The sequence below is a fragment of the Halichoerus grypus genome, chromosome 6 (assembly GCF_964656455.1).
Source record: "Halichoerus grypus chromosome 6, mHalGry1.hap1.1, whole genome shotgun sequence".
Classification (NCBI taxonomy): Eukaryota; Metazoa; Chordata; class Mammalia; order Carnivora; family Phocidae; genus Halichoerus; species Halichoerus grypus.
Window position 1 is genome coordinate 4875116 of NC_135717.1, and position 26799 is coordinate 4901914.

A 26799-nucleotide genomic window follows, 5' to 3' on the forward strand; every position below is an offset into this window, starting at 1 on the left:
CCTTCACAGTTCTCTTAAATACCTGAATCAGTTGCTATCTTAACACTAGAAGGTTTCACATGAAGGAAAACAAAAAACCTTGAAAAAATCAGTCTTAGCCGCGCCTCCACACAGGGCACATGCTCTCCAGCGGGCCAGGGTCCTGATGTCACTGTTAAGCAGAGCCCAGTGCAGGAGCCCATTACCTGCCCGGCTCCCAGAGGCATTTGATTTCTGACTCCAGCTAGAACCCAAACACTGTCCAATGTCCATAAAGAACAGCACACAACAGGGGCGCCTGGGTGGCTCAGTCGTTAAGCGTCTGCCTTCGGCTCAGGTCATGATCCCAGGGTCCTGGGATCGAGCCCCACATCGGGCCCCCTGCTCCGCAGGAAGCCTGCTTCTCCCTCTCACACTCCCCTTGTGTACCCTCTCTTGCTGTCTCTCTGTCAAATAAATAAATAAATAAAAAATCTTAAAAAAGAACAGCACGCAACAGACCATCTGCTGATTCCAAACAAATCACACTCGAGTGGAAAGGCTGTTACGGCACTGTGGTACAGGGGGCGGGCTGCTTCCACACACGGACAGGCTGTCCATAATCACTGCGTAAGGCCAGCGCATGTCCGGCCTTCCCTCCTAAAGCCCTGCGTGTCACGTGACCCAGCCATCCCACCAACTCTCCCGGAGAGGCCAGCAGGGGGTGCGTCTGACCCGCTGGATGGCAGACAGGACACATCACACTACTGAAAGGGCTACATGGACACACTGAAAATATGCTTTTTGTGAGTCACTTTCTTGTTTCTAGTATTCATCAAGAATCGCCAAATATTTAGTCCACTCTGAACGGAAGTCCAAAGTGAGAGCTAAAATCTAGCTTTTAGGGGCGCCTGGGTAGCTCAGTCAGTTAAGTGTCTGCCTTTGGCTCAGGTCATGATCTGGGGATCCTGGGATTGAGTCCCACATCGGGCTCCCTGCTCAGCAGAGAGCCTGCTTCTCCCTCTCCCTCTGCTCATGTGCTCTATCTCTCGCTCACTCTGTCTCTCAAATAAATAAAATCTTAATAAATAGAATAAAATAAAATCTCTAGCGTTTAAATATACCTATACCCAGACTTTCTTCTTGTTCATTACATTCACACTCTGAGATGATTATTTATTTTATAATTATTGGCTTGAATAAACTTTCTTGACAAGAAACGCAGTCGTACGAGGACACGGCGGCTACCGCAGTGTGACCCAGAGGCTTTGAACAATACCCAGGTTAGCACAGAGGTTGCATCCTACCTCTGGAATGTTACCTTTATCACGTGAGAGGGGAGCTGTGGTCCGATAAAGCCTGACGCAGCCTGTTTGTTGTTGACAACGCGCTGGCTGATCACGGGTCGGGGCGAGGACTGGCCGGGGCTGTGAGTGGGATGAGTGAGTTCACCTCCATTTTTCACATCGTGGGACCTAGGGACAGAGAGGGACAGCGCTCAGGGCTTCATACGGCACGTCCTTAGAAGAGAGTCATTGCAGACTGAGAAGCTGCAGTGCACAGAGCTACGTCCGCAGAGGACCCCTCTGGGTCTAGGTTGGGGGCACAGCTGCTCCGACAGGGAGACAAGAAAGACAACCGTGCAAGTGGCATTTGTGATTGTGTGTTCCGGAGATGCCACCACCGGAAAGCAATTCTTCCTTTCTGTTTGTTTCTATTTCTCTAATTTTAAGTACATGCCGTTAGAGGAAGGCCGTACCCAGAAGTCAGAAACACAAATACGGTGCCTCGTCTCACCCACGAGAGGCGTCTACTGTTCAGATCTATTGGAACATCCTCCAGGCTTCAGCCTGTACTGTTTTTTTTCAATTCCAGCGTAAAAGATTTCAAACTGCTTTTTCTCCATATATACAGGATATATGGATACAATGATACAAGAGCACTTTCTTGTATCATTTAGGGGGGAAAAAAGGCATCATAAAAATCATTTTTGACAGCTGTGTAATAGTCCAACACATGGATATGCTCCAATTTACATGCTCATTCTGCTAATATTGGAAATTTTAGGATTTTTTTTTTTTTTAAAGATTTTGACAGAGAGACAGAGAGAGAGAGAGCACGAGCAGGGGGGAGGGGCAGAGGGAGAGGAGGAAGCAGGCTCTCTGCTGAGCAGGGAGCCCGATGTGGGGCTCGATCCCAGGACCCTGGGATCATGACCTGAGCTGAAGGCAGATGCCTAACGACTGAGCCACCCAGACGCCCCGGAAATTTTAGAATGTTCTTAATTTTCAGCTACTATAAATGAGTACCTTGGAGCACACATCAGACTTTTTCTCAGACCACACATTTCCAGAAATGGAATTAGTGAGTTGGAATACGCAGCAGCAACGGGAGGCAAATGAGCAGGTGTCGAGCCAGGCCCGGCCCAGGAAGGTGACTAGCTGCCTGTGCTCAGTGGTTGGGAGGTGACCACACCCAGGTCCTCAGAGGCCCCTTCCTGAGGCCTCCCCCACCCCCAGCCCCCGCCGTGTGCTGCCACCAGCAGCCTGCCCTCTGCCATCACCATGTGCTTTCTCTGCATGCTTCATTATCGACTTGCCAAGGAGCTGGAAGCTAAATCCAACTCCTAATCCCTACCCAAAACTACCTCCCTTACTCTGTTGGCATCATTAAGCTGCTGTTTCAGAAATAACCGAATACTGAATTTAAATATGTTGAGATGAAGAGAAATGACATAACAGAAAATGTGAAAATCTGTTTTCCTGATGATACCTGATATAAAAGAGAACATAAGCTTGTTGACTGAGTACCGATCTAATATCACTGGTAGACACGATGGAGTCATTCATCTGATACCAGAGACCATTGCTAGCCTGCAAAGAAAGCCAACAAAAGAGAAATTAGATATAATTAGACAAAGAGAGAACACCAATCAAGAGAAATGTAAGAAAAATGGGCTTTCATATTTTCACCGTAGAAGTCCCACCCTGCCCCCAGGAGCACCAGTGCTACCTTAGAGGCTACCTTAAAAACAGTCACCAACACCTGCACGGCTTACTTTGATGTAGCAGAAGTAATGGCCGGCGTGGCAGTTGAAGCCGGTGTGCACCAGCACCGCGTACAGGACATAGATAATCGGTTCTCCGTTCGGTTGAGACATGTATGGTCGAATATCAAGGTATTCAGGATATTTCACATCCTAAACAGAAATGGAAAGAGGATCAAGGACTGTCACTTCTGAAGGCCCAGATCACTCCGCATATCCTCGTGGAGACCCAAGGGCAGGACTTTGTGCCCTCAGATGAAACCTCAGCAGAAACCTAACACACTGAACCACATTTCAAAAGACACGATCAGCCTGGAGCCACCCTGAACTCACACGTACTCAGTGCACTCCCACGGTATTCCTGATTTCCTTGAAGCAAACAAGGCTCTACGTTAAGTGAACCTTCTGAGTTGGCCACAGGACACAATGGAACGCTAATTCTGCACTTCGGCCTCACTTAGTTTTACTTCTTTGGGAAGAGATTGTTTAGATCTCTTGCATACTACTGATTTCTGATACTTCCAGTCTTCAGGAAGTGGAAAGAAAATATGAAAATTCAGTGTGCTACCCTCAGAAAACCTCAACAAACAGGAAAACCAACCCTGACGAAAGAGTGCGAGATCCAGCAGGGGCGTCCTCTTCGGATTTCAAACGACACCAGCTCTCCCTGCATCTCCCCACTTTCCCTGACCATGAAGCCCAAGTGCAGATCAGTTACCAGTTTTATCATCAGAAAGTCTAACCAGCTAAAGGAGAGAGAAACTACACTCACGAACACACGTAACACACTACCGCTAGCTCAATGCTCTGACGTATTTTCCCCCAATAAGTACTAGAAGAACTTAGGAAATCAGGTAACAAACTGTTCAATTAGGTCGTTTATAACCCTTGATAGTTACTGACGCATAAGTCTTGAGAGAGACAACATAAAAGGTTATTAATATTATCAACATACCTTAGCAATTTTTCCACCAGTAAAATTTGCAAAACGTTTCAGAGAAAGTGTAAGAACATTAGAGGATCTGTGTATAGTGAACCTCTTTGAAGCTGGAACCATCTTTTTACACCTTGAAATAAAAAGAAACAAAGGACTAAGATTTATATATATATTTTTTAGTCTTTCCCTTGTTATTTCTCTGAAACATTTCCCACCAAACCTAAAAGAAAGCTACTAGCTAAAAAACACGACCCCTCTCAACCAACAGTGAAAACACTAAAATTATGACAGGGGGAGATTGCTCAATTATCATGAAAGAAAAAAGGAAGCTAGGACAGTTTCTGAGAAGCCACATAGCCATGGACAGTTTCTGAGAAGCCACATAGCCATAGATAATCTTAAAATTAGGTGAATACAGACTTCTCTCAATTCAAAACAAAGTGACCATCCATGGAGCTTAGAACAGGAAAAGTGCCTGTGGTGGTGGGGCGCTTTCTTCCCCCAAGACATGAGTATTTGGTAACGATCACCCATAGTACCTGATTCTAAAATGTAAATTTACTAAAACATGTGAAACAGGACTTTCTTCAAATAGAGGCTCTCTTGACTTCACATGGAAACACAGCAATGAACCATCAATACTAGAGGTTTCCAGCCCATACCACCCTGAATCCTGGGTGAGAACCGGATGAGAGAGCAAGAGCCTTAACTGTGCTGGGAGAAAGCGAGCCCCACTCCATCACCGCCTCTCCTAATAAGGAGTCCATGAAAACGCCGCTCACCACAGATGCGTCCCCTGGGCCACACAAGGCACAGCAGCTACCATGGGCCGCCCCCCGCAAACCCTCCCAGTCATGGGGCACCGAGCCTCCACAGGGCAGAGGTGCGCGCCTCTCAAGAGTGTAAACCCGGAGACGCTGAGCACTCCGGCCCCGGGAGCACGGAGACCCAGTGTCTTCCCAGACAGCACAGAAGCTAACAGGGGTCTCGTGGGGGTCGGGGGGGTGTTCCTGAGACACCCCCATCCCCGACGTAAGCCACCCCGCCACCACACCCTCGTACTTGCTGCACTTGTAAGAGTTTTCCCCGTCGAGCTGCTCCGGCTTCACAAACTGCTCCAGTGCCTTGTTCACACTCTGAGCGGCCTGCAAGAGAAGGACAGTGTCAGCACCACGGGCCCTCTCACTGCCCCTTGACCGAAGAAAGAAGAGACGACTCAAAGGTCTAAACGCCAATATGAATTTTTATGTAGAAGGAAATTTCTCTTTTATTATGATGTTGACTTTTATACGTGTACCCATCCAATTATTTTCCCCTTGTTAAAAACCATGCAGATCAAAGTGAACAACGCGTAAAAAGTTCCTCGCTGCAGCATTTTCAAAAGAACGTAAAACTGGAAATAAACCAAACACCCATCAGCAAGGAAAGGGGCATGTGCATGGTGGTGCTCACGCTCAGGGGGCCGCCACACGACTGTCAAGGCCCGTGTGCACAGAGAAGCCACCGAGCAGAACTACGGGAAGGTGGCAAGTGGCTAAACAGGCCTAAGGTGTAATCGCATTTTTATAAGCAGTAAATAATGGGTTCTGGAACAGTTTATATCAAATTGGTTTTGTTTTTTTTTTAAGATTTTTATTTATTTATTTGACAGAGAGAGACAGCGAGAGAGGGAACACAAGCAGGGGAGTGGGAGAGGGAGAAGCAGGCTTCCCGCTGAGCAGGGAGCCCGATGCGGGGCTCGATCCCAGGACCCTGGGACCATGACCTGAGCCGAAGGCAGACGCTTAACGACTGAGCCACCCAGGCGCCCCCAGTTTATATCGAATTGTTAAGGGTTCATCCTGAGGAACGGGACCCTCTACACATCTGCAACGTTCCTCATTTCTATCCTAAACATGTATTACATTTGTAATTGGAAAAATAAAAGCTTAACAAAAGATAGGAGCTTAGAAAATGCTAGAAACAAAACAGTTTCTAAACAATGACAATCATCTAAATTGGGTTAATGCAGGCATCAAATTCTGGTTTTATCACAACAATCTATCAAGTGAAAAGCCAAAGTCCAAGAAAAAGTCTGCACGCTCCCTGCTACAAATCTTACATCACCCCCTCCGAATACAGTCGCGGCATATGAACGGTTTCAATTCGCATTCTCTAGCAAGTGTAGTCTAAGTTTATAAATGAACTACAGATAAAGTTACACAAAGTCTTTTTCTAACCTCGCCACCACAATTAGCAAACGTACCTTTATCTCCAACGTTATATCAAGATATGGATCGAACGTATCTGAGACACCTTTGCAATTTAAACACTTGACTGAAATGAAAATAAAACGCAAAGAATAAGCAAAGTGTAATCCTTATGGCAATATCAACTACTGAAATGACAAAACACAAAAATATTAAAATAAAAAATTAAAACAAAGTCCATTTTTCAGATTGGGCAAAAAAGTGTTAATACCACACACAGTGTGAACCACAGTGTCATGAATGCGGCCCACATGTGCTGTTGGTGGAATGTGAACTGGTATAACCTCTTGGAAGGATGACCTGGAGTATCAGAATTTAAAACACACGTACCCTTTAATGCAGAAATTCTAATACTAAGAACTCATCCTACTTAGACACTTTTACATGAACATAAAGGCACTGTATAAGAAAGTGCCATGAATGACTAATAGTAATAAAAACACCGAAGAATTAGAAACAACCTCAATATCCATTGTTAGGGGACTCAAATAAATGGAATTCTTCTTCAGCCGTGAAAGACCATGTTACCTACATGTACCGAAATGTAAAAAGATTTCTCATGTTAAGAGAAAAAGGAAAGAGATCCATCTAACACACCCCCAGTCTGCTCGTGCACAGGAAAGTACTGGAAGGCTATATACTCTAAAGTGGGACAGGGGCTGCCTTTGAGCAGGGTAAGGGAGACACACTCTCCATTGCTAACCCTTTCCTACTGCACTTTTTTAACCACATGCATGTACCTCTTTATGAACCTTAAATAAAACTTTACCTCTAGATCTTAGGTATCCTCCAAATATCTGACAAACGAGGGTGGTAGCCTGGGTGTGTCTGTCTAATCTGAAAAACAAACAGTGATATGAGACAAGAGTTCTACAATAATTATACATGCTGTGACTGAATTTTAAAAGCTATAAAAGAACAAGAACAAAAATCTATAAAAGAACAAGAATTCAAATAGGAAGCCACAAAATAAAAGGACATCAGTATGCATGGCAGCCAGAGAATCATCTTGCCTGGACCAGACCACAGTGAGGGTCTGTGGAGAGGTAGAAAGAGACAGGATAGGACTGAGAGAGACTTGACACTGAGGCAGGAATCTGGCCCACAAGCTAGCAGCAAGGCTGTGACACTGGGTGTGTGGACCGGCTGGTGAAGGCAGGGAGCGCAGAGCGTTCTTCTCTGCTCTGGGGTCCATCATCCAAGCAAGCAGAGGCAGGCCAGTGACAGCGACAGTGGGAGGAGAACAGGAGCTCTACCGGGTGTGTTCAGGCAATGCAAGTGGGTTAGGATTTGGTATCTAGTCGTCCTCGAAATCTTCCTGTTGAGGCTGCATTTAGATTTTAAGGAATAAACTGCAGGAATTGGTAACTGACCAGACTAAGAAAGATTCAGGGAACACAGATTTCAGAGGCTGGAGAGGAGCAGAAGAAATGCTGGGCACAACTAGAAAGGAAAAGTGGTTAGTTTTAGATCTGCAAAGGGATGCTGATACTCAGAAACTGAGTAATGGCAAAACCAATCCCCAATTCCTGACATCTGTAATTAAACCCACATTGTTATAGTAAGCACACCCTTCAGATTTTTCTATCGTTTTAAAATGATGGAAATCACCTGAGGCAGAGGCAGGGCAAAGTCAAAGTGAAGCAAACCCAGAGCTCTGTGCATTCATCGTAAAAGGCAAAACTGAACTCCAGGAAGCCAGCGATGCCAGGGGAAGAAGTGACCAATGCTTTGCTGTACTCACTTATTGCTGCCATTCAAGCACGCTTTTTGCATAGCATCAACAGTGTATTGAAGGAATTCGTGGGCATCTTCTTGGTTTCCAAAGCGGAAGTGCCTAGCTATACCTGTGAAGTTTAAGTAAAGACAAAGCTTTATCATCACATGGGATACGCCCCGGCTGTACCCCCCAGACATTCTATCTAATGACCATCTGTCAGTTTGAATACATCTGCTAATTATTTTATGAGGACATAGCACTAACACACACTATCCTGAGAACAGCGAGGACCACGCCCTTTAGACCATTACAAGTGCACATGGCCTAGAGCTCCTGAGAGCCCAGAGACTCCAGGTCTGCAGGAAGTTAATAAAACTGTACTTGAATAAATTCAACTTTAGCTGTATTGTCTCAAAAATTTGTTCAAAACGTTATGTTTGTTCGAAAGCTGATGTTAGCGCACACAATCTTAAATTCAGTGCTAGATCTCCCTAAGAGAATCCACAGCAAACATAAATGTCTGAACCCATCTCGGTTCTGTCTCAACAACCCACAGAACACACTGTGTGCTCAGCATCTCTGCAGCCTTGCTTCTAATGGACTAAATGGCTGCAAGACAAAATGACATAATAAAAAACAACAGCGGGGCGCCCGGGGAGCTCAGTTGGTTAAGCGACTGCCTTCAGCTCAGGTCATGATCCAGTCCCGGGATCGAGTCCCACATCGGGCTCCCTGCTCAGCGGGGAGTCTGCTTCTCCCTCTGACTCTCCCCCTTCTCATGTTCTCTCTCTCTCTTTCTCAAATAAATAAAAATCTTTGAAAACAAACAAAAAACAGCATAGACAATGTCACAATAAAACATGAATAGAACAATTTCTATACATGAATATACAGAAATACATACTAGCTTGAGTCAGAGGAAATTGCCCGTATTCCGCCGGTTCTGCCTATAAAAATGGCAATCTCATGATCCCGCCACGTGTGTGGGGTTACGTGAGCTCACAGATATACGTGCACACAAGCAGCGATGACCTTTTCTTAAAGTCTAGTTTTAAAAATAATTAATCTTTCCTTATATGTACAAAATTAAACAAACAAAATTTCCCCTGGCTAAAATTCTGCCAGGATCCAACACTGCTTAAAAAATGTTTGCATTGTCTCCTCTGGCCTGTTAATACTGCCAAGGGCCAATAGAACACCTCTTAATCTTCAGCAGCTTTTTAGGCAAAAGGATTATAGATTGTCACTGTATAATTATCCACCCCTGTAATTACTCCGCTAGATTCCAGATTAACAGTTAGGGTTTCTTTTTTATTTGCACGCATTTTTTACCTTCTAACTCAGTTAATTAAGATGATGTAAAAGTTTATTACAAAACCACATAGAAAGTGCATTAAGGCATTTCACGTACCTTAGTAGGGTCATTTTAACGCAAAAGAAAATTTTCAAGTCATTTAAAAATTAAATAGAAAAAGTGAAATTTATCCACAAATTTGCTGTTATGAGTTTAAATGTTGCTTTAAGAGTATAATTAACTTTAGTTTGATAATTCCTAACGCTATACATAGCATAATGCTCATTCACTGAATTAAAACCAATTCAAAACTATTTAAAGAAACCTGTGGGACAATATTATAGTATAACTCAGCATAGTAATCCAAATACCTGGCGGAAAAAATCATTGTAAGACTTATCAATGAATTCATGAACAAAGTGAGTTTTTTTTTTTAAGATTTTATTTATTTACTTGAGATGGAGAGAGAGACAGAGAGACACAGAGAGAGTGAGCACAAGCAGGGGGAGCGGCAGGCAGAGGGAGAAGCAGGCTCCCCACTGAGCAGGGAGCCCAATGCAGGGCTGGATCCTAGGACTCCGAGACCACGACCCGAGCCAAAGGCAGACGCTCAAACAAATGAGCCACCCAGGCACCCCTAACAAAGTGAGTTTTTAAAATTTTTAAATTTGTGGGGTGCCTGAGTGGCTCAGTCAGTTTAATGTCTGACTCTTGATCTCAGCTCAGATCTTGATCTCATAGTTGTGAGTTTGAGCCCCATGCTGGGCTCCGCACTAGTGTGGAGCCTACTTTAAAAAAAAAAATTAATTTGCTTATATTAAACTGAATACCTTATTACACTGTCATCTTCTATGGTTTCAAAGTGTTTCTATACTAAATGTTTTACTAAAGATTTGTTATCAATTAAAGCCATACCCACGTATGATAAAACATATTTGTTTTCTACAATACACCAGGAGCTCACCTTTTACCAGTTAGGCCATTAAGACCAATTACCTAATAAACACTAACATAAACTACTACAGATGATACTTACGCCGCATCTCATTAATGACAAACATCGGCTTAATAACATCCCCAGGATTACTGAGTGCCTGAGTGATATGTGCTTGCATTGTACACATCATACAAAATCCTTCTGCATGACCTGAAAGATAAGACCATAATCCTCCAAATTAGCAAAATATGACTTCATACAGACATCACAGAATATTTTAAATAAGGGGCACAAACCTGAAGTGAAGTAACAACAGCTACTGTGTGTCACACCTTGAACTACATACTTTCATTCATTCTCATTTAATTCTCTAACAAACCCAAGTGATAAGTATACACTGGCTCAATTTTATAAGAGAAGAAACTGAGGCTCAGAGAGTTAAAATTTTGCCCAGTGTCAAACAGTATTAAGTGGAAGACACAGAGTGGACTCAAAATTTTCTTCATATTCAAAGCCTGTGCTCTTAACTACTCTTTATACTGGAAAAGTAAGTTTTCTCTTATACTAGTATTTGTCTCAAACAGTTAAAAAAAAAAATGTCACCATACAAGAGGCTGAAAGCCTCTCCATATTATATTCTGGTCTTGTCGGCCATATACAGGGGTCTCTGTTGCATATTCTTCTTCTTTTCTTCTTCCTTTTTACAACTTTAAAAAAATGTGAAAACCATTCTTAGCTCATGACTAACTGGTTCTACTGGTATCTTGTGAGCAGACGCCACAAATGCCGCTAAACATCCTACAAGAACCCCAGGCCAGCCCCCACAACAAAGCATTATCTGGTTCTAAACATCAATAGTGCTGAGATTGAGAAACTCTGCCTTAAACTAAAGGCTGCTCAGAACCTGTCTAACAAAGCTTTAAAAGCTTTGAAAGGTTCAAACCATTTCCAAGTGACGTAACTGTGTCCCAGAAAAAAAGCTCAAAAATATTTATAGGAATACAAAAAACCCTCCAGCACCCCAAAACATAAAGTTCTAATCAAAGACCACAAGACATGCAAAGATGCAGGAATGACCAATAACAAGGAGAAAATAAACAGAAACAGACCCAGAAATGGCACAAATAATAGACGCAAAGACAATGACATTAAAAAAGACCTTGTACACATAATCAATCACATGTTCAAGGAGGTAGAAAAGAACAAGAGCATGTTAGGGAGAGCCATGGAAAAAGAGCCAATGTATTTTACAAGATGAAAAACATACCAGGCGAGATTAACAATAGATTAGACAGAGGGGAGAAAAGATCAGTGAACTTGAAGACTTCGCAACAGAAATCATCCATAATGAATCATACACACACAAACTCAAAACAACAACAACAAACAGATAAGCTTATCAGTGAGCAGCGGGACTCCTTCAAGTTAGTCCCTAAATAGACATGGAATTGGAGTCTGAAGGGACAGAACAAATATCTCAGGAAATGATGACTGTGTACAGAGAGCACAAGGAAGATTTTTCGAGTGATTCTACAGTTTTGTGTCCTGAAGCGGTAGTGGTGTGCATGAACCTGTACCTGTGTTAAAGTTCATAGAACGATACACCAGAAAAGGTTAATGGTGCTCCATTTACAAAAATAAAAGTTTTTTCTAATGACTAGAAGCCACACAAATTTGAAACAGTACATTTACAGATCATTTGGGATTTCCCAAACAGAAAACAAGAGACAACTACACAAAGAACCACTCAGTCAGACTGCTGAGAACAGTGACAGCATCATAAAAGCAGTTAGTAATAAAAACATGTACAGAGAAACAAAAGTAAAACTGACAACAGACTTCTTGTCAGAAACAACACAAGACAATGCAGTAACATCTTTTGGGTCTATTAGAATAAAAATGTCAACACAGAGTTCTATACCCCATGAAAACATCTTTCGAAAACAAAGACAAGATTTTCACTTCTGGGAAGATGGAATAAAAGTCCCTTTCCCTATTCCTTCCACGAAGTACAAAAGCCCCGGACACAAAACATAAGAAGCAAACATAAGAAGGCTGTGAAAGGGAGAGTAAAAGACAAGCTAGCAACTCTGGAACCCAAGGAATGACACTGTGGTGAGTTCCCTGGGTTTTCTTTGTGCCTCACATAGTCCAGAGCTGAAGAAGCCAGCAACCTGGAAACACGAACAAATAGAACAAAGCCTCAATGAAAGCCTGCTCTCTCTTTAGCCAAAAGACCAGGAAAAGGGAGCTTGGCAAGATAGAAAACCTTTAGACAGTAATTCTCTACACTGGCCACAAGTCTCAGAAAAACTATGACCCCCCGACCCCTAGGCCAACAAAGGCAAAGTGGGCAGCCTAAACTTCCACTGGCCAGGCTGTAATGAGGCATCCCAAGCCACCCACTGGAGCAGTGTTAGAGAAGATGGATTAGGAGCTGGAACTTTCATCCACGCTGGGTGATAACAAACCACACTCCATCCCACAGCAAAGACCAAGTCAGGAACCTGGACTTCTACCCCACCCCCTGGTAGTAAAGAAGACTCCCTCCAATTCTCCACTGGGGTAGTTTCAGAATCAGGACTTTCGCCATCACCCGTAGTACAAAGCCTGGTGTCAGTGGAGACCAGGTGAGGAGCAGGAATGAGGAGCCCCAACCCCTGCCCCATCCCATGAGTGTCAATGGAGACTGAGTAGGGAAGCTGGACTTCTACCTCAATCTAATACTACTTCCTTTGCCAGAGTGGTATCACAGAAAGTCAGCTGAAACAATCAACAGATAATATCCACATAAAATTTCTAACATAAAAATGTCCAGGTTTCAAGTGAAAATCACTCATCATACCAAGAACCAAGAATTTCTCAACTGGGTGAAAAAAAGACAATAAAAAGAGGCCAAAATTGAGATGACAGAGATGTTAGAATTATATGACAAAGGATTTAAAGAAACCATGATAAAAATGACTCAACAGACAGTTATGAACACACTAGAAACAAATGAAAAATATAGAGACTCAACAAAGAAACAGGAGATATAAAGAACCAAATGGAAACTTTAGAAATGAAAAATACAATAATCAAAATAAGCTCAGTGCATAAGCTAGACAGAAGAATGGAGGTTACAGAAGAAAGAAGCAGTAAACATGAAGACAGAACAATAGAAATTAGGTACTCTGAACAACAGAGAGAAAACAGACTGGGGGAAAAATGAACAGGGCATCAGGGACCTGTAGGACTCTAATAAAACATCTAGCACACATGTCATCAGACTCCCAGAAGGAAATGAGAGACTAAGCTGGGCTGAAAAAGTATTACAAGAAATGAAGGCTGAAAATTTCCCAAATTTGGTGAAAGAAGTCTCTACAGATTCAAGGAGCTGAGCAAACCCCATCAAGAAAAAAAGAAATCTATGCCAAAACACATCACAATTAAACTTCTGAAAATCAAAGACAGAAAAAAATCTTGAAAGCAGTGAAAGAAAAATACCTTACCTATAAAAGTGTATGAAAAAAACAAAAGAAAAATGACAGAAAACTGCAGATCAAAAACTATGGAGGCCAGATGAAGTGGCAAAACAATTTTCAAGGTCTGAAAGAAAAAGACTGTAACCCAGAATCCTATGCACAGTGGAAACACTCTTCAGGAATGAAGGCAAAATCAAGACATTCTCAGATGGAGCAAAACTAAGAAAACTTGTCACGAGTAGACATACCCTAAAAGAATGATTAAGGGAAGTTCTCTCAACAAAAAGGAAATGATTTTTTAAAAAAAAGAAACCCTAAAAAAAAAATTTTTTTTTTAATTTTAAAAAATAAAAAAAGAAACCCTAGAACATCAAAAAGGAAGAAAAGGGGCACCTGAGTGGCTCAGTCATTTGTGCGTTAGACTCTTAGTTTTAGCTCAGGTTGTGATCTTGGGATCGTGGGACTGAGCTCCATGTCAGGCTCCACACTCAGCATGGAGTTTGCTCATCCCTCTTCCTCCCCCCACTTGCACTCTCTATAAGTAAATAAAATCTTAAAAAAAAAAAAAAAAAAGACTTAAGACCTGATCTGTCAATAAAAAACGTAAATGTTCTAAATACACCAATTAAAAAACCCAGATTAACAATGTAGATTGAAAAACATGACTAAACCATATACCTATAAGAAACTCACTGCAAATATAATAGTATAGACAGGCTGAAAGAAGAAGGATGGAAAAAGATCTGTCATGGAAAAATTAATTCGAAGAAAGTTAAAATGGCTATATTAATATAGCAGACAAAGCAGACTTCAGAACAAAGAAAGCTACCAAACATAGGGACATTATCAAAAATCCATCTATATATATATAGCAATCCTAAATGTGTTTGTACCAAACAACAAAGTTGCAAAATACATGAACTAAATTCTAATAGAACTGAAAACAGACATAGAGAAATCCACAACTACAGCTGGAAACCTCAATATCCTTCTGTTAATAAATGAACAACTAGAAAATCAACAAGGATACAGAACTCAGCAATATCATCAGCCAATGGGATATGGCCAGTTTATAGAACACTTCACACAACAGCGGAATACAAATTCATTTCAAGCGTTCGTGGAACATACATCAAAATAGACCATATCCTGGCTCACAAAACAAACGTCAAAAATTTTAGGAGAATTAAAATAATAAAAGGTATGTTTTTTGCCACATTGGAATCATACTAGAGATTAGAGAGAGATAACAAGAAAAACAATAAACACCTGGAAACTAAGTAACATGCTTCTATATAATCCATGGATCAAAGACTAAGTCTCAAGGGAAATTTAAAAATGCACTGAACTGAATGAAAATGAAAAGGCAACATATCAAAAATTTGGAGACACAGCTAAAGAAGTGCTGAAAGAGAAACATATAGCCATTACCAATATTAGAAACAAACCAAGGATAACAATATAGACCCTGCAGATACCAAAAATTGATTTTGTAATTTAAAAACTCACAAGAAGGAAATCTCCAGGCCAAAATAGTTTCACTGATAAATTCTACTAAATGTTTAAATAAGAATTTACATCAATTCTATATAATCTCTTCAAAAATACAGAAAAGGAATTAATATATCCCAAATTCATTCTGTAAAACTAGTATTACCCTGATACCAAAGAAAAATGGCATAAAACCAGAAAATTACAGACCAACATCTCTCATGGATATATAAAAACCCTTAATAAATATTACAAATAAAATTCAACAAAATATAAAAACAATTACACATCAGAGGAGAAAAGAAAAGATGGCGGCCAAGTAGGAGGACCCTAGGCTCACCTCGTTCCATGAATACAAGATAATTATCAAATCATCCTAAATATCCTAGAATTGATTTGAGGACTGGCAGAACAAACTCCGCAACTGAAGGTAGAGAAGAGGCCAAATGAAGAAGGCAGGAAGTGCAGAGATGCAGACTGGGAGAGAAGATGTGGCAACTGCAGTGGGGAGGGAGCTGCGGCCACAGAGAAGGGCGAGAGAGAAACTAGCACACAGGCCAGCGTACAGGGAAGATGAATCCCCATAGCAACTGGCTTGGAAAGCAAAAGGGTCCAAATTTCATGAGTTCTTACAACCAGGGGGTCTTAAAGCCTGGTGTTTTAAAGGTCAGAGGGCTTGGCTCTGGCAGAGCTCAGAAGACATTGGTGCTGCTCTTGCAGAAAAGACAGGGCAAACAGCCTGCAAACACAAAGCATGGAAACAGCCATCTGAAGAGGGTCTGGGGCACACAGTGAGGAAGTCAGTTGCTCATCTTGAATGGTGTCCCAGAGAAACAGCGTTCACGGAGAGACCACCTGAGAAACAAAGGAACTGACCTGTGCCATTTCTCCCTCCCACCCTCAGCATAAACACAGAGCCCACTGTGGGAACCAGTGCAGCACCAACACTACCTAACTTGCTTACACCAAGCTTGCCTGTGTTCTGGAAGAACCACCCTTCTCAGTCACACTTGCCTTAGTCCTGGTGCAGCAGGTCCCTCCCCAAGAAGACCGGCCCCAAACCCCTGCCAACACCCGTCTCCCCACCAGGGTGTTTTGCGAGGCCTTGGTTCTGGGCAGCACAGTAACAGGTCTCATTTTACTAGCAGACCAGAACACAGCTAGTTAAAAGTCACCACATTCAAGCCAGGGACCAACACTGCCCAACACTGGCAAAGAGAGCCTCTGCAAACAACTGGATGAAAAATAAAGTAGCTAAAATACAACAGCAGATTAAATACAAAAGGGTATGTGCCAATATTCACTACATATTATGCAGTATTTATATCTTTTGTATGTAAAATTTCAACTGATTTCTGTCATTCATAAATGATTGGAGGAAAATTCATTATAGTCAATTTTGCTAAATCTTAATTTAAAAGCCTCATTTTCCTAGAAATCTAATTATTCAGTTATTCATGACAAAGTATTTTTTTAAATGTAAGAATTCTGAGTTGTCTTCTTGGAGCTGTGGATCTTGAAGTAGAAAGGTTTTCCAGGGGTTGGAGACAGAAACCTCCGACTTGGTCATCCTTTCTCTATCCTCACTACTTCTCTCTAAACTTTGTGATCGTTTATTGATCACGATATATCTTGTTAGTAGAATACTAAGAAAACTTCCAAGGGACTTTACAGAAACATTTTTAGTAATGGAGGTAAGAACTTTTTAAATAGCCAGTGTACATTAGTTTAAAGCTTGAGGCTGCCTTCAAACAAGAGATGTGGACATGGGATATTATGTGAGATTTGGGGGTTAGTTTTCTTTAGAAGACTTAATCACATGGTTTACATTTACCCAGTTTCTATAGATGCTGTGTGGTGCACATTTTCATAGAGTACAGGCTTTTGAAAAATAATTATTTTTACTATATAGCTAAGATTCCACTTGGCATATCAGTTCTTTCAGCTCCCATAACAAGAATAAATGTAAATTGAAGAGTCTTTGTATAAAAGTAAACTCCACCAAGCTGCTATGGACTAATACTTTGCTTGCCAAAGTTGTCTTTTTTTTTTTTTTTCCTTGTCCGTGTATGACAGTGTCTAGAAGCACATTATGAAATCTTTTGAAAAACTTAAGTCATGCATTACCTTTGAAAGCCCAATTCTTTTTTTTTATTATAAAGTATTATAAAGCATGGTCACAACTTTTAAATCCACTTTGAATTTCTTCTCTGAATTGTTAAAAAAGTTATTGATGATCTCATAAACACTAAATTCTGATTCTGTCAGAATCTAAATTCTGTCACCTCCTGTCATTTAATTTTGTATTCATTCAAATGTGTTTTTTGTTATGTGTATTATAAAAATATATTTTATGATCTCTTACCCAAATAAATGCTTGCAAAGGAAAAAATAAAAAATAATAATAAAAAAAATACAACAGCAGAGCACACGTATTACACACTGGAGACATCCCAGAAGTGCCAGGCCTTGGGGACCAGGAGACACTACATTGCAGGGCACTTATAGGACCTCTTCTACATAAAGCCATTACCCTCTAGAACTGGGAGCCATAAGTGACTTTCCTAACACACAGAAATAGGCACAGAGACTTAGACAAAATGAGAAGACAGAGGAGTTTGTCTCATATGAAAGAACAGGAAGGCCATGGCCAGACATCTAAGCAAAACAGTTATAAGTAACATGGCTGATGGAGAATTTAAAACAATGATCATAAGGATACTCACTGGATTTGAGAAAAGAGTGGAGGACATCAGTGAGACCATTAACACAGAGATAAGGAATAACATAGCAGAGATGAAGGACTCAATAAATGAAATGAGAAACGCACTTGATGGAATGAACAGCAGGCTGGAAGAAGAACAAATTAATGGCCTAGAAGACAGAGTAATGGAAAGTAATCAAGGTGAACAAAAGAGAGAAAAAAGAATTATGCAAAACGAGAATAGACTTCGGGAACTCAGTGACTCCATCAAACATAATATTCATATTACAGGGATCCCAGAAGAAGAAGAGAGAGAAAGGGGGGCAGAGAATTTATTTCAAGAAATAATAACTGAACACTTCCCTAATCTGGGGAAGTAAACAGATACGAGATCCAGGAGGCACACAGAACCCCCAACAAAATCCACAAAAGCAGATACACACCAAAACGTATTGTAATTAAAATGGCAAAATATAGTCATAAAGAAAAAATATTAAAAGCAGCAAGACAAAAGAAGACAGCTACATACAAAGGAAACCCCTTAAGGCTATCAGCAGATTTTTCAGCAGAAATTTTTCAAGCCAGAAAGGAGTGGCATAATATAGTCAAAGTGCTGAATGGGAAAAACCTGCAGCCGAGAACACTCTATCCAGCAAGGCTATCATTCAGAATAGAAGGAGAGACAAAGAGTTTCCCAAACAAAACCTAAAGGAGTTTGTGGCCACTAAACCAGTCCTTCAAGAAATTTTGAAAGGGGACTTTTTGAGTGGAAAAGAAAGACCAAAAATGACAATATGGAGGTAGGAAACCCAAAGCAGTAAAAATGAGTATTTCTTAAAAAAATCAGTCAAGGAATTAACAAAACAAAAGGATGTAAAATATGACGCCATATACCTAAAACGTGGGGAGGAGTAAGAACAGGTTCAAATTTAAACAATCATCCACTTAATATAGACTGCTATATGCAGAAAATGTTATATACGAAACTAATTGTAACCACAAATCAAAAACCACTAATAATTATGCAAAGAATAAAGAAAAAGAAATCCAAATATATCACTAAAGAAAACGAGCAAAGCATGAAAGAGAAAAAGACAAGAAAGAAGCAGGGAAAATCTTCAGAAACAACCACAAAACAAGTAATAAATTCAATACATACCTATCAATAATTACTTTGAATGTAAACGGACTAAACACTTCAATCAAAAGACACAGGGTGACAGAATGGATAAAAAAAACAAGACCCATCTATATGCTGCCTACAAAAGACTCATTTTAAACCTAAAGACACCTGCAGATTGAAAGTGAGGGGATGGAGGATGCCTGGGTGGCTCAGTTGGTTAAGCATCTGCCTTCAGCTCAGGTCATGATCCCGGGGTCCTGGGATCGAGCCCCACATCAGGCTCCCTGCTTAGCGAGGAGCCTGCTTCTCCCTCTACCTGCTCTGCCTGCCCCTTCCCGTTTGTGCTCTCTCTCTCTCTCTGACAAATAAATAAAATCTTAATAAAAAAAAAAATAAATAAATAAAAAGAAAGTGAGGGGATGGAGAAATATTTATCATGCAAATGGATGTCAAAAGAAAGCCTGAGTAGAAATATTTATATCAGACAAAACCGATGTTAAAACAAGGACTGTAAAAAAGAGACAAAGAAGCACACTATATAATAATGAAGGGGACAGTTGCAATAAGAAGATATAGCAACTGTAAATATTTATGCACCCAACATGGGAGCACCCAAATATATAAAACAGTTAATAACATAAAGGAATTAATCAATAACAATACAATAATAGGAGACTTTAACACCCCACTTAGATCAACGAACAGATCATTTAAACAGGACATCAACAAGGAACAATGTCTTTGAATGACACACTGGACCAAGTGGATTTAATATATTCAGAACATTCCATCCTAAAACAGAATACACATGGAACACTCTCCAGAACAGATCACGTATTAGCCCACAAAATAAGCCTCAACAAATTTAAAAAGACTGAAGTCATACCACGCATCTTTTCTGACCACGACGCTATGAAACTAGAAGTCAACCACAAGAAAAAATCTGAAAAGACCACAAATACATGGGGGCTAAATGACATGCTACTAAAAATGAATGGGTCACCAAGGAAATAAAACAAAAAATTTAAAAATACACAGAAACGAATGAAAATGAAAACACAATGGTTCAAGACCTCTGGGATACAGCAAAAGCAGTTCTAAGAGGGCAGATTATAGCAATAAAGACCTACTTCAAGAAGAAGAAAAATCTCAAATAATCTATCCTTGCACCTACAGGAGCTAGAAAAAGAACAACCACCAAAACCTAAAACCAGCATAAGGAAGGAAATAATAAACATTAGAGCAGAAATAAATTATATAGAAACCAAAAAAATAATAGAACAGATCAATGAAACCAGGAGCTGTTTCTTTGGAAAAAAAAAAAATCAATAAAATTGATAAACCTCTAGCCAGACTTATCAAGAAAAAAAGAGGAAGGACCCAAATCAATAAAATCACAAATGACAGAGGAAAACAACAACAAACACCACAAAAATATAAACAATCATAAGAGAATATTATGAAAAACTATTTGCCAGGGCGCCTGTGTGGCTCAGTTGTTAGGCGTCTGCCTTCGGCTCGGGTCATGATCCCAGGGTCCCGGGATTGAGCCCCGCATCGGGCTCCCTGCTCGGCGGGAAGCCTGCTTCTCCCTGTCCCACTCCCCCTGCTTGTGTTCCCTCTCTCGCTGTGTCTCTGTCAAGTAAGTAAATAAAATCTTTAAAAATAATAATAATAAAATTAAAAAATAAACTATTTGCCAACAAACTGGACAACGTAGAAGAACTGGACGCATTCCTAGAAACATATAACCTCCCAAAACTGAATCAAGAAGAAACAGAAAATTTGAACAGACTCATTACCAGCAAAGAAATTGAATCAGCAATCGAAAAACTCCCAACAAACAAAAGTCCAGGACCAGATGGCTTCACAGGAAAATTCTACCAAACATTTATTTATTTTTTTTTTTTTTTAAGATTTTATTTATTTATTTGACAGAGACACAGTGAGAGAGGAAACACAAGCAGGGGGAGTGGGAGAGGGAGAAGCAGGCTTCCCGTGGAGCAGGGAGCCCGATGTGGGGCTCGATCCCAGGACCCTGGGATCATGACCTGAGCCGAAGGCAGACGCTTAACGACTGAGCCACCCAGGCGCCCCTCTACCAAACATTTAAAGAAGAGTTAGTACCTATTCTTTTCAAACTATTCCAAAAAATAGAAAAAGAATGCAGTTGGAAGTTTTCCTTCCATGAGGTCAGCATTACCCCGATACCAAAACCAGATAAAGACACCACTAAAAAAGAGAATGACAGGCCAATATCTCTGATGAACACAGATGCAAAAATCCTCAACAAAATACTAGTAAACCAAATCCAACAATACATCAAAAGACTCATACGGGGGCGCCTGGGTGGCTCAGTCATTAAGCGTCTGCCTTCGGCTCAGGTCATGATCTCAGGGTCCTGGGATCGAGCCCCGCATCGGGCTCCCTGCTCTGCGGGAAGCCTGCTTCTCCCTCTCCCACTCCCCCTGTTTGTGTTCCCTCTCTCGCTGTGTCTCTCTCTGTCAAAATAAATAAATAAAATCTTTAAAACAAAACAAAACAAAACCAAAAAAAACAAAAGACTCATTCGCCACAGTCAAGTGGGATTTATTCCTGAGTTGTAAGAGTGGTTCAATATTCACAAATCAATCAATGTGATACATCACATCAATAGGAGAAAGGATAAGAACCACATGATCATTTCAACAGATGCAGGAAAAGCATTTGACAAAGTACAACATCCATTCATGATAAACACCTTGACAAAGTAGGGTTAGAAAGAATATAACATAACAAGCCAAATATGAAAAACCCACAGCTAATGTCATCCTTAATGGGGAAAAACCGAGAGCTTTTCCTCTATGGTCAGGAACAAGACAGGGATGTCCACTCTCAATACTGTTATTCAACACAGTACTGGAAATGCTAGCCACAGCAATCAGACAACAAAAAGAAATAAAAGGCATCCAAACCAGTAAGGAAGAAGTAAAACATTCACTACTTGCAGATGACATGATACTATATATAGAAAACCCCAAAGACTCCACCAAAAAACTGCCAGAACTGATAACATGAATTCAGTAAAGTTGCAGGACACAAAATCAATCTACAGGAATATGCTGCATTTCTATACACCAATAATGAAGCAGCAGAAAGAGAAATTCAGAAAACAAACCCATTTACAGTTGCACCAAAAATAATAAGATGCCTAGGAATAAACCTAACCAAAGAGATGAAAGACCTGTACTCTGGGGTGCCTGGGTGACTCAGTCGGTTAAGCATCTGCCTTCAGCTAAGGTCATGATCTCAGGGTCCTGGGATCAAGCCCTGCATTGGGCTCCCTGCTCAGCGGGGAGCCTGCTTCTCCCTCTCCTGCTCTCCCTGCTTATGCACTTGCTCTCTCTCTGTCAAATAAATAAAATCTTAAAAAAAAAAGACCTGTACTCTTAAAACTATAAAACGTTGATGAAAGACACTGAAGAGGACACAAAGAAATGGAAAGGCATTCCATGCTCATGGATTGGAAGAACTAATATGTTAAAATGTCTATACTGTCCAAAGCAATCTGGACATTCAATGCAATCCTTATCAAAATACCAACAGCATTTTTCACAGAATTAGAATAAACAATCCTGAAATTTGTATGGAACCACAAAAGACATTGAATAACCAAAGCAATCTTGAAAAAGAAAAGCAAAGCTGGAGGCATCACAATTCCAGACTTCAAGTTATATTACAAAACTGTAGTAATTAAAACAGTATGGTACCGGTACAAAAACAGGCACACAGATCAACAGGACAGAATAGAAAACCCAGAAACAAACCCACAACTATATGGTCAATTAATCTTTGACAAAGCAGGAAAGAATGGGAAAAAGATGGTCTTTTCAATAAATGGGTGTTAGGAAAACATGACTGCAACATGCAAAAGAATGAAACTGGACCACTTTCTTACACCATACGCAATAATAAATTCAAAATGTATTAAAGACCTAAATATGAGTGCTGAAACCATAAAAATCCTAGAAGAGAGCACAGGTAGTAATTTCTCTGACACTGGCTATAGCAACTTTTCTCTAGATAGGTCCCCTGAGGCAAGGGAACCAAAAGCAAAAAATAAACTATTGGGATTACATCAAAATAAAAAACTTCTGCACAGTGAAGGAAACAATCAACAAAACTAAAAGCCAACCTATGGAATGAGAGAATATATTTGCAAATGACACATCCAATAAAGGGCTAGAATCCAAAACCTATAAAGAACTTATGAAACTCAACACCCAAGAAACAAATAATCCAATTAAAAGATGGGCAGAAGACATGAACAGACACTTCTCCAAAGAAGACATACAGATGGCTAACAGACACATGAAAAGATGCTCATCATCACTTATCATCAGGGAAATGCAAGTCAAAATTACAATGAGATATCACCTCACACCTGTCAGAATGGCCAAAATCAACAACATAAGAAACAACAGGGTTGGCAAGGATGTGGAGAAAAAGGAACCCTCTTGCACTATTTGTAGGAATGCAAACTAGCACAGCCACTCTGGAAGACAGTATGGAGGCTCCTCAAAAAGTTAAAAATAGAACTACCCTACAATTCCACAATTGCACCACTGGGTATTTACCCAAAGAATACAAAAACACTAATTCAAAGGGATATATGCACCCCTATGTTTGCAGCAGCATTATTTATAATACCCAAGATATGGAAGCAGTCCAAGTGTCCACTGGTTGATGAATGGATAAAGAAGATGTGGTGTGTGTGAGGAATATTATTCAGCCATAAAAAAGAATGAAATCTTGCCATTTGCAATGACACTGATGGACCTAGAAAGCATAATGCTAAGTGTAAAACGTCAGTCAGATAAAGACAAATACCGTATGATTTCACTCATATGTATAATTTCAGCTACTAAACAAAGGGAAAAAAGAGACACAAACCAAGAAACAGACTCTTTAACTACATATAACAAACTGATGGTTACGTGAGGGGAGGTGAGTGGGGCAATGGGTGAAATAGGTGATGGGGATTAAGGAATGCACTTATTATGATGAGCACAAGAAGATTAAAATAAAAACTTAAAAATAATAATTACACATCATGACCAAATGGAATTTATTCCAGGGATACAAAGATGACTCAATACTGGAAACTATCAGTATAATCCACCATATTAACAGGCTAAAGAAGAAATATCACATGATCATATCAATTTGATATAGAAAAAGCATTTGACAAAAATCAACACTCATTCATGACAGAAAGCAGAAATCAGAAAAAAAGAAATAGAGAAAACTCCTGTAACTTAATAAAGAGCATATACCAAAAAAACCTACCACTAATATCAAACTAAATGCTTCTCTCCCTAGTATCAGAAATGAGGCAAGGATGTCCACTCTCCTCAAAGTTCTAGCCAGTAAAATAAGAAAAGGATATAAAAAGCACATCAATCAGTAAGGGAAAAGTAAAACTGTCCATACTTGCATATAACATGACTGCCTACTAGAAAAATCCAAGGAGTCTACGAAAAGAAAAAAAAAAAATGCCTAGAACTAATAAGTGAGTTTGGCAAGGTCACAGGATATAAGATCACATATGAAAATAAAATGTATCTTTATACACCAGCAATAAACATGCGGACACAAAAATTAAAAATATAATGCCACTTACAACCCCTCAAAAAAATAAAAAAATTAGGTGTAAATCTAACAAAACAAGACAAAACATCCTGACATTACACAACAGTGATAAAAATAAAGAAGATTTAAGTAAATGGAGAGGGCGCCTGGGTGGCTCAGTTGGTTAAGCAACTGCCTTCGGCTCAGGTCATGATCCTGGAGTCCCAGGATCGAGTCCCGCATCGGGCTCCCTGCTCAGCAGGGAGTCTGCTTCTCCCTCTGACCCTCCACCCTCTCATGCTCTCTCTCTATCATTCTCTCTCTCTCAATAAATAAATAAAAATCTTTAAAAAAAAAAAGAAGATTTAAGTAAATGGAGAGACATACCATGTTCATAGACTGAAAATGTCAACATAAGTAAAGGTATCAATACTCCTTCCCCAAACTGAAATTCAAGTTTCACACAATTACAAAATCTCAGGAAGATTTTTTGTAGATATAGATACTATTATTCTATAGTTTATATGGAAAGACAAAAAGAAGAAGAGCTCAAACAATTTTGAAAGAGAGTAAGTGGCTGGAATCATTCTATCTGATATCAAGACTTATTACATAGCTACAACAGCAAGTCTGTGTACACGGAGGGACAAACACACACCTCAACAGAATAGAATAAGAAACCCAGAAATAGATGCACACAAGTAATGCCCAAGCAATTTTTTTACAAAGGTGTAAAAGCAATTCAATAGAGGAAAGATAGCCTTTTCAACAAATGGTGCTGGAGCAAAAAGGCATTTATAGACAAAAAATTGACTTCACCTAAACCTCACACTATACAAAAATTAAAATGGATCACAGACCTAAATGTAAAATGTAAAACTATAAAACTTCTAGAAAAGAATTGAGGAGAAAATCTCCGGGATTAAGAGCTAGGCAAAGATCTTAAACTTAACACCAAAAGCACAATCCATAAAAGGAAAAGTCACACTTCACCAAAATTAAAAACTTTTGTTCTGTGAAAGACCTTGTTAAGGGAATGGAAAAACAAGCCTTGGGGCACCTAGGTGGCTCAGTGAAGCATCTGCCTTCAACTCAGGTCATGATCCCAGGGTCCTGGGATAGAGCCCCACTTCCGGCTCCCTGCTCAGCAGGGAGTCTGCTTTTACCTCTACCTCTGCCACTCCCCCTGCTTGTGCTCTCTCTCATGCACACACACACTCTCTCTCGCTCTCAAATAAATAAATAAAATCTCGGGGGAAAAAAAAAAGACAAGCCTCAGGCTGGGAGAAATTATTTGGAACCTACATATCCAACAAAGGCCTAGTATCTAAACTATATAAAGAACTCTTAAAACTCAACAGTATAAAAACATAGAATGCAATAGAGAATGAGCAAAAGATAGCAAAGAGGTATTTCACCAAACAGGACATACAGATGGCAAATAAGCACATGGAAAGATGTTCACGACCTTTAGGCATTATGGAAATGCAAATTAAAACCACAACAAGGTATCATTATATACCTATCAGTATGGCTAAAACGAAAAACAGTGACAATGCCAAATCCTGGCAAACATGCAGAGAAACTAGAACTTCCATACCTTGCTGGTAGGCTGTAAAATGGTCAGCCATGCTCGAAAACTGGCAGTTTCTATAAAATCAACCATGCAACTACCATATGACTTAGTGATTGCAATCCTGGACATTTACTTCAGAGAAATAAAGACATGTTCATATCTATGTTGTATGCTGTAATGCTTACAGCAGCTCTATTCAGAATATCCTCAAGGTGGACAAAACCCAGATGTCCTTCCGTGGATGACTGGTTAAAACAAGTCATGGTACATCCCATCCATACCATGGACTACTCAACAATGAAAAAAAAAAAGCCCACAAATTATTAGTACATACAACCTAATTGAATCTTCAGAGAATTATGCTGAATGAAAAAGCCAATCCCAAAACGTTACATACTGCACAACTCAATATATATAAATAACATTCTTGAAATGACAAAATTATAGAAATGAAAAACACATTAGTGGTTGCCAGCGGTTAAAGGAGGACATCGGGGCACAAAGAAAGTGGGTGTGGCTATAAAAGGGGAACATGAGGGATTCTGTAATGATGGAAATGTTCTGTATCGGGACTGTACCCATGTCAACCTCCTGGTTGAGATACTGAAATACAGTGTTACCACTGGGGAAACTGGGTAAGGAACACAGGAGGTCTGTGTGTCATTCTTACAACTGCATGTGAATCTACAA

At 40.2% G+C, this 26799-nt stretch overlaps 1 protein-coding gene across 3 annotated transcripts in view; it reads right to left on the reverse strand.

The window, feature by feature from the left end:
- Positions 1-26799, reverse strand: part of USP42 (ubiquitin specific peptidase 42) — a 50697-nt gene that overhangs the window by 10425 nt on the left and 13473 nt on the right. For all 3 annotated transcript variants that reach the window (XM_078074310.1, XM_078074309.1, XM_078074311.1), the window contains exons 4-12: positions 10241-10351; positions 7935-8037; positions 6960-7027; positions 6187-6257; positions 5004-5086; positions 3960-4071; positions 3017-3157; positions 2731-2831; positions 1280-1433 (exon numbers count right to left, since the gene is read on the reverse strand). In XM_078074310.1, coding sequence (XP_077930436.1) covers positions 1280-1433; positions 2731-2831; positions 3017-3157; positions 3960-4071; positions 5004-5086; positions 6187-6257; positions 6960-7027; positions 7935-8037; positions 10241-10351 — 944 coding nt within the window. The remainder of the gene's footprint in view (positions 1-1279; positions 1434-2730; positions 2832-3016; positions 3158-3959; positions 4072-5003; positions 5087-6186; positions 6258-6959; positions 7028-7934; positions 8038-10240; positions 10352-26799) is intronic.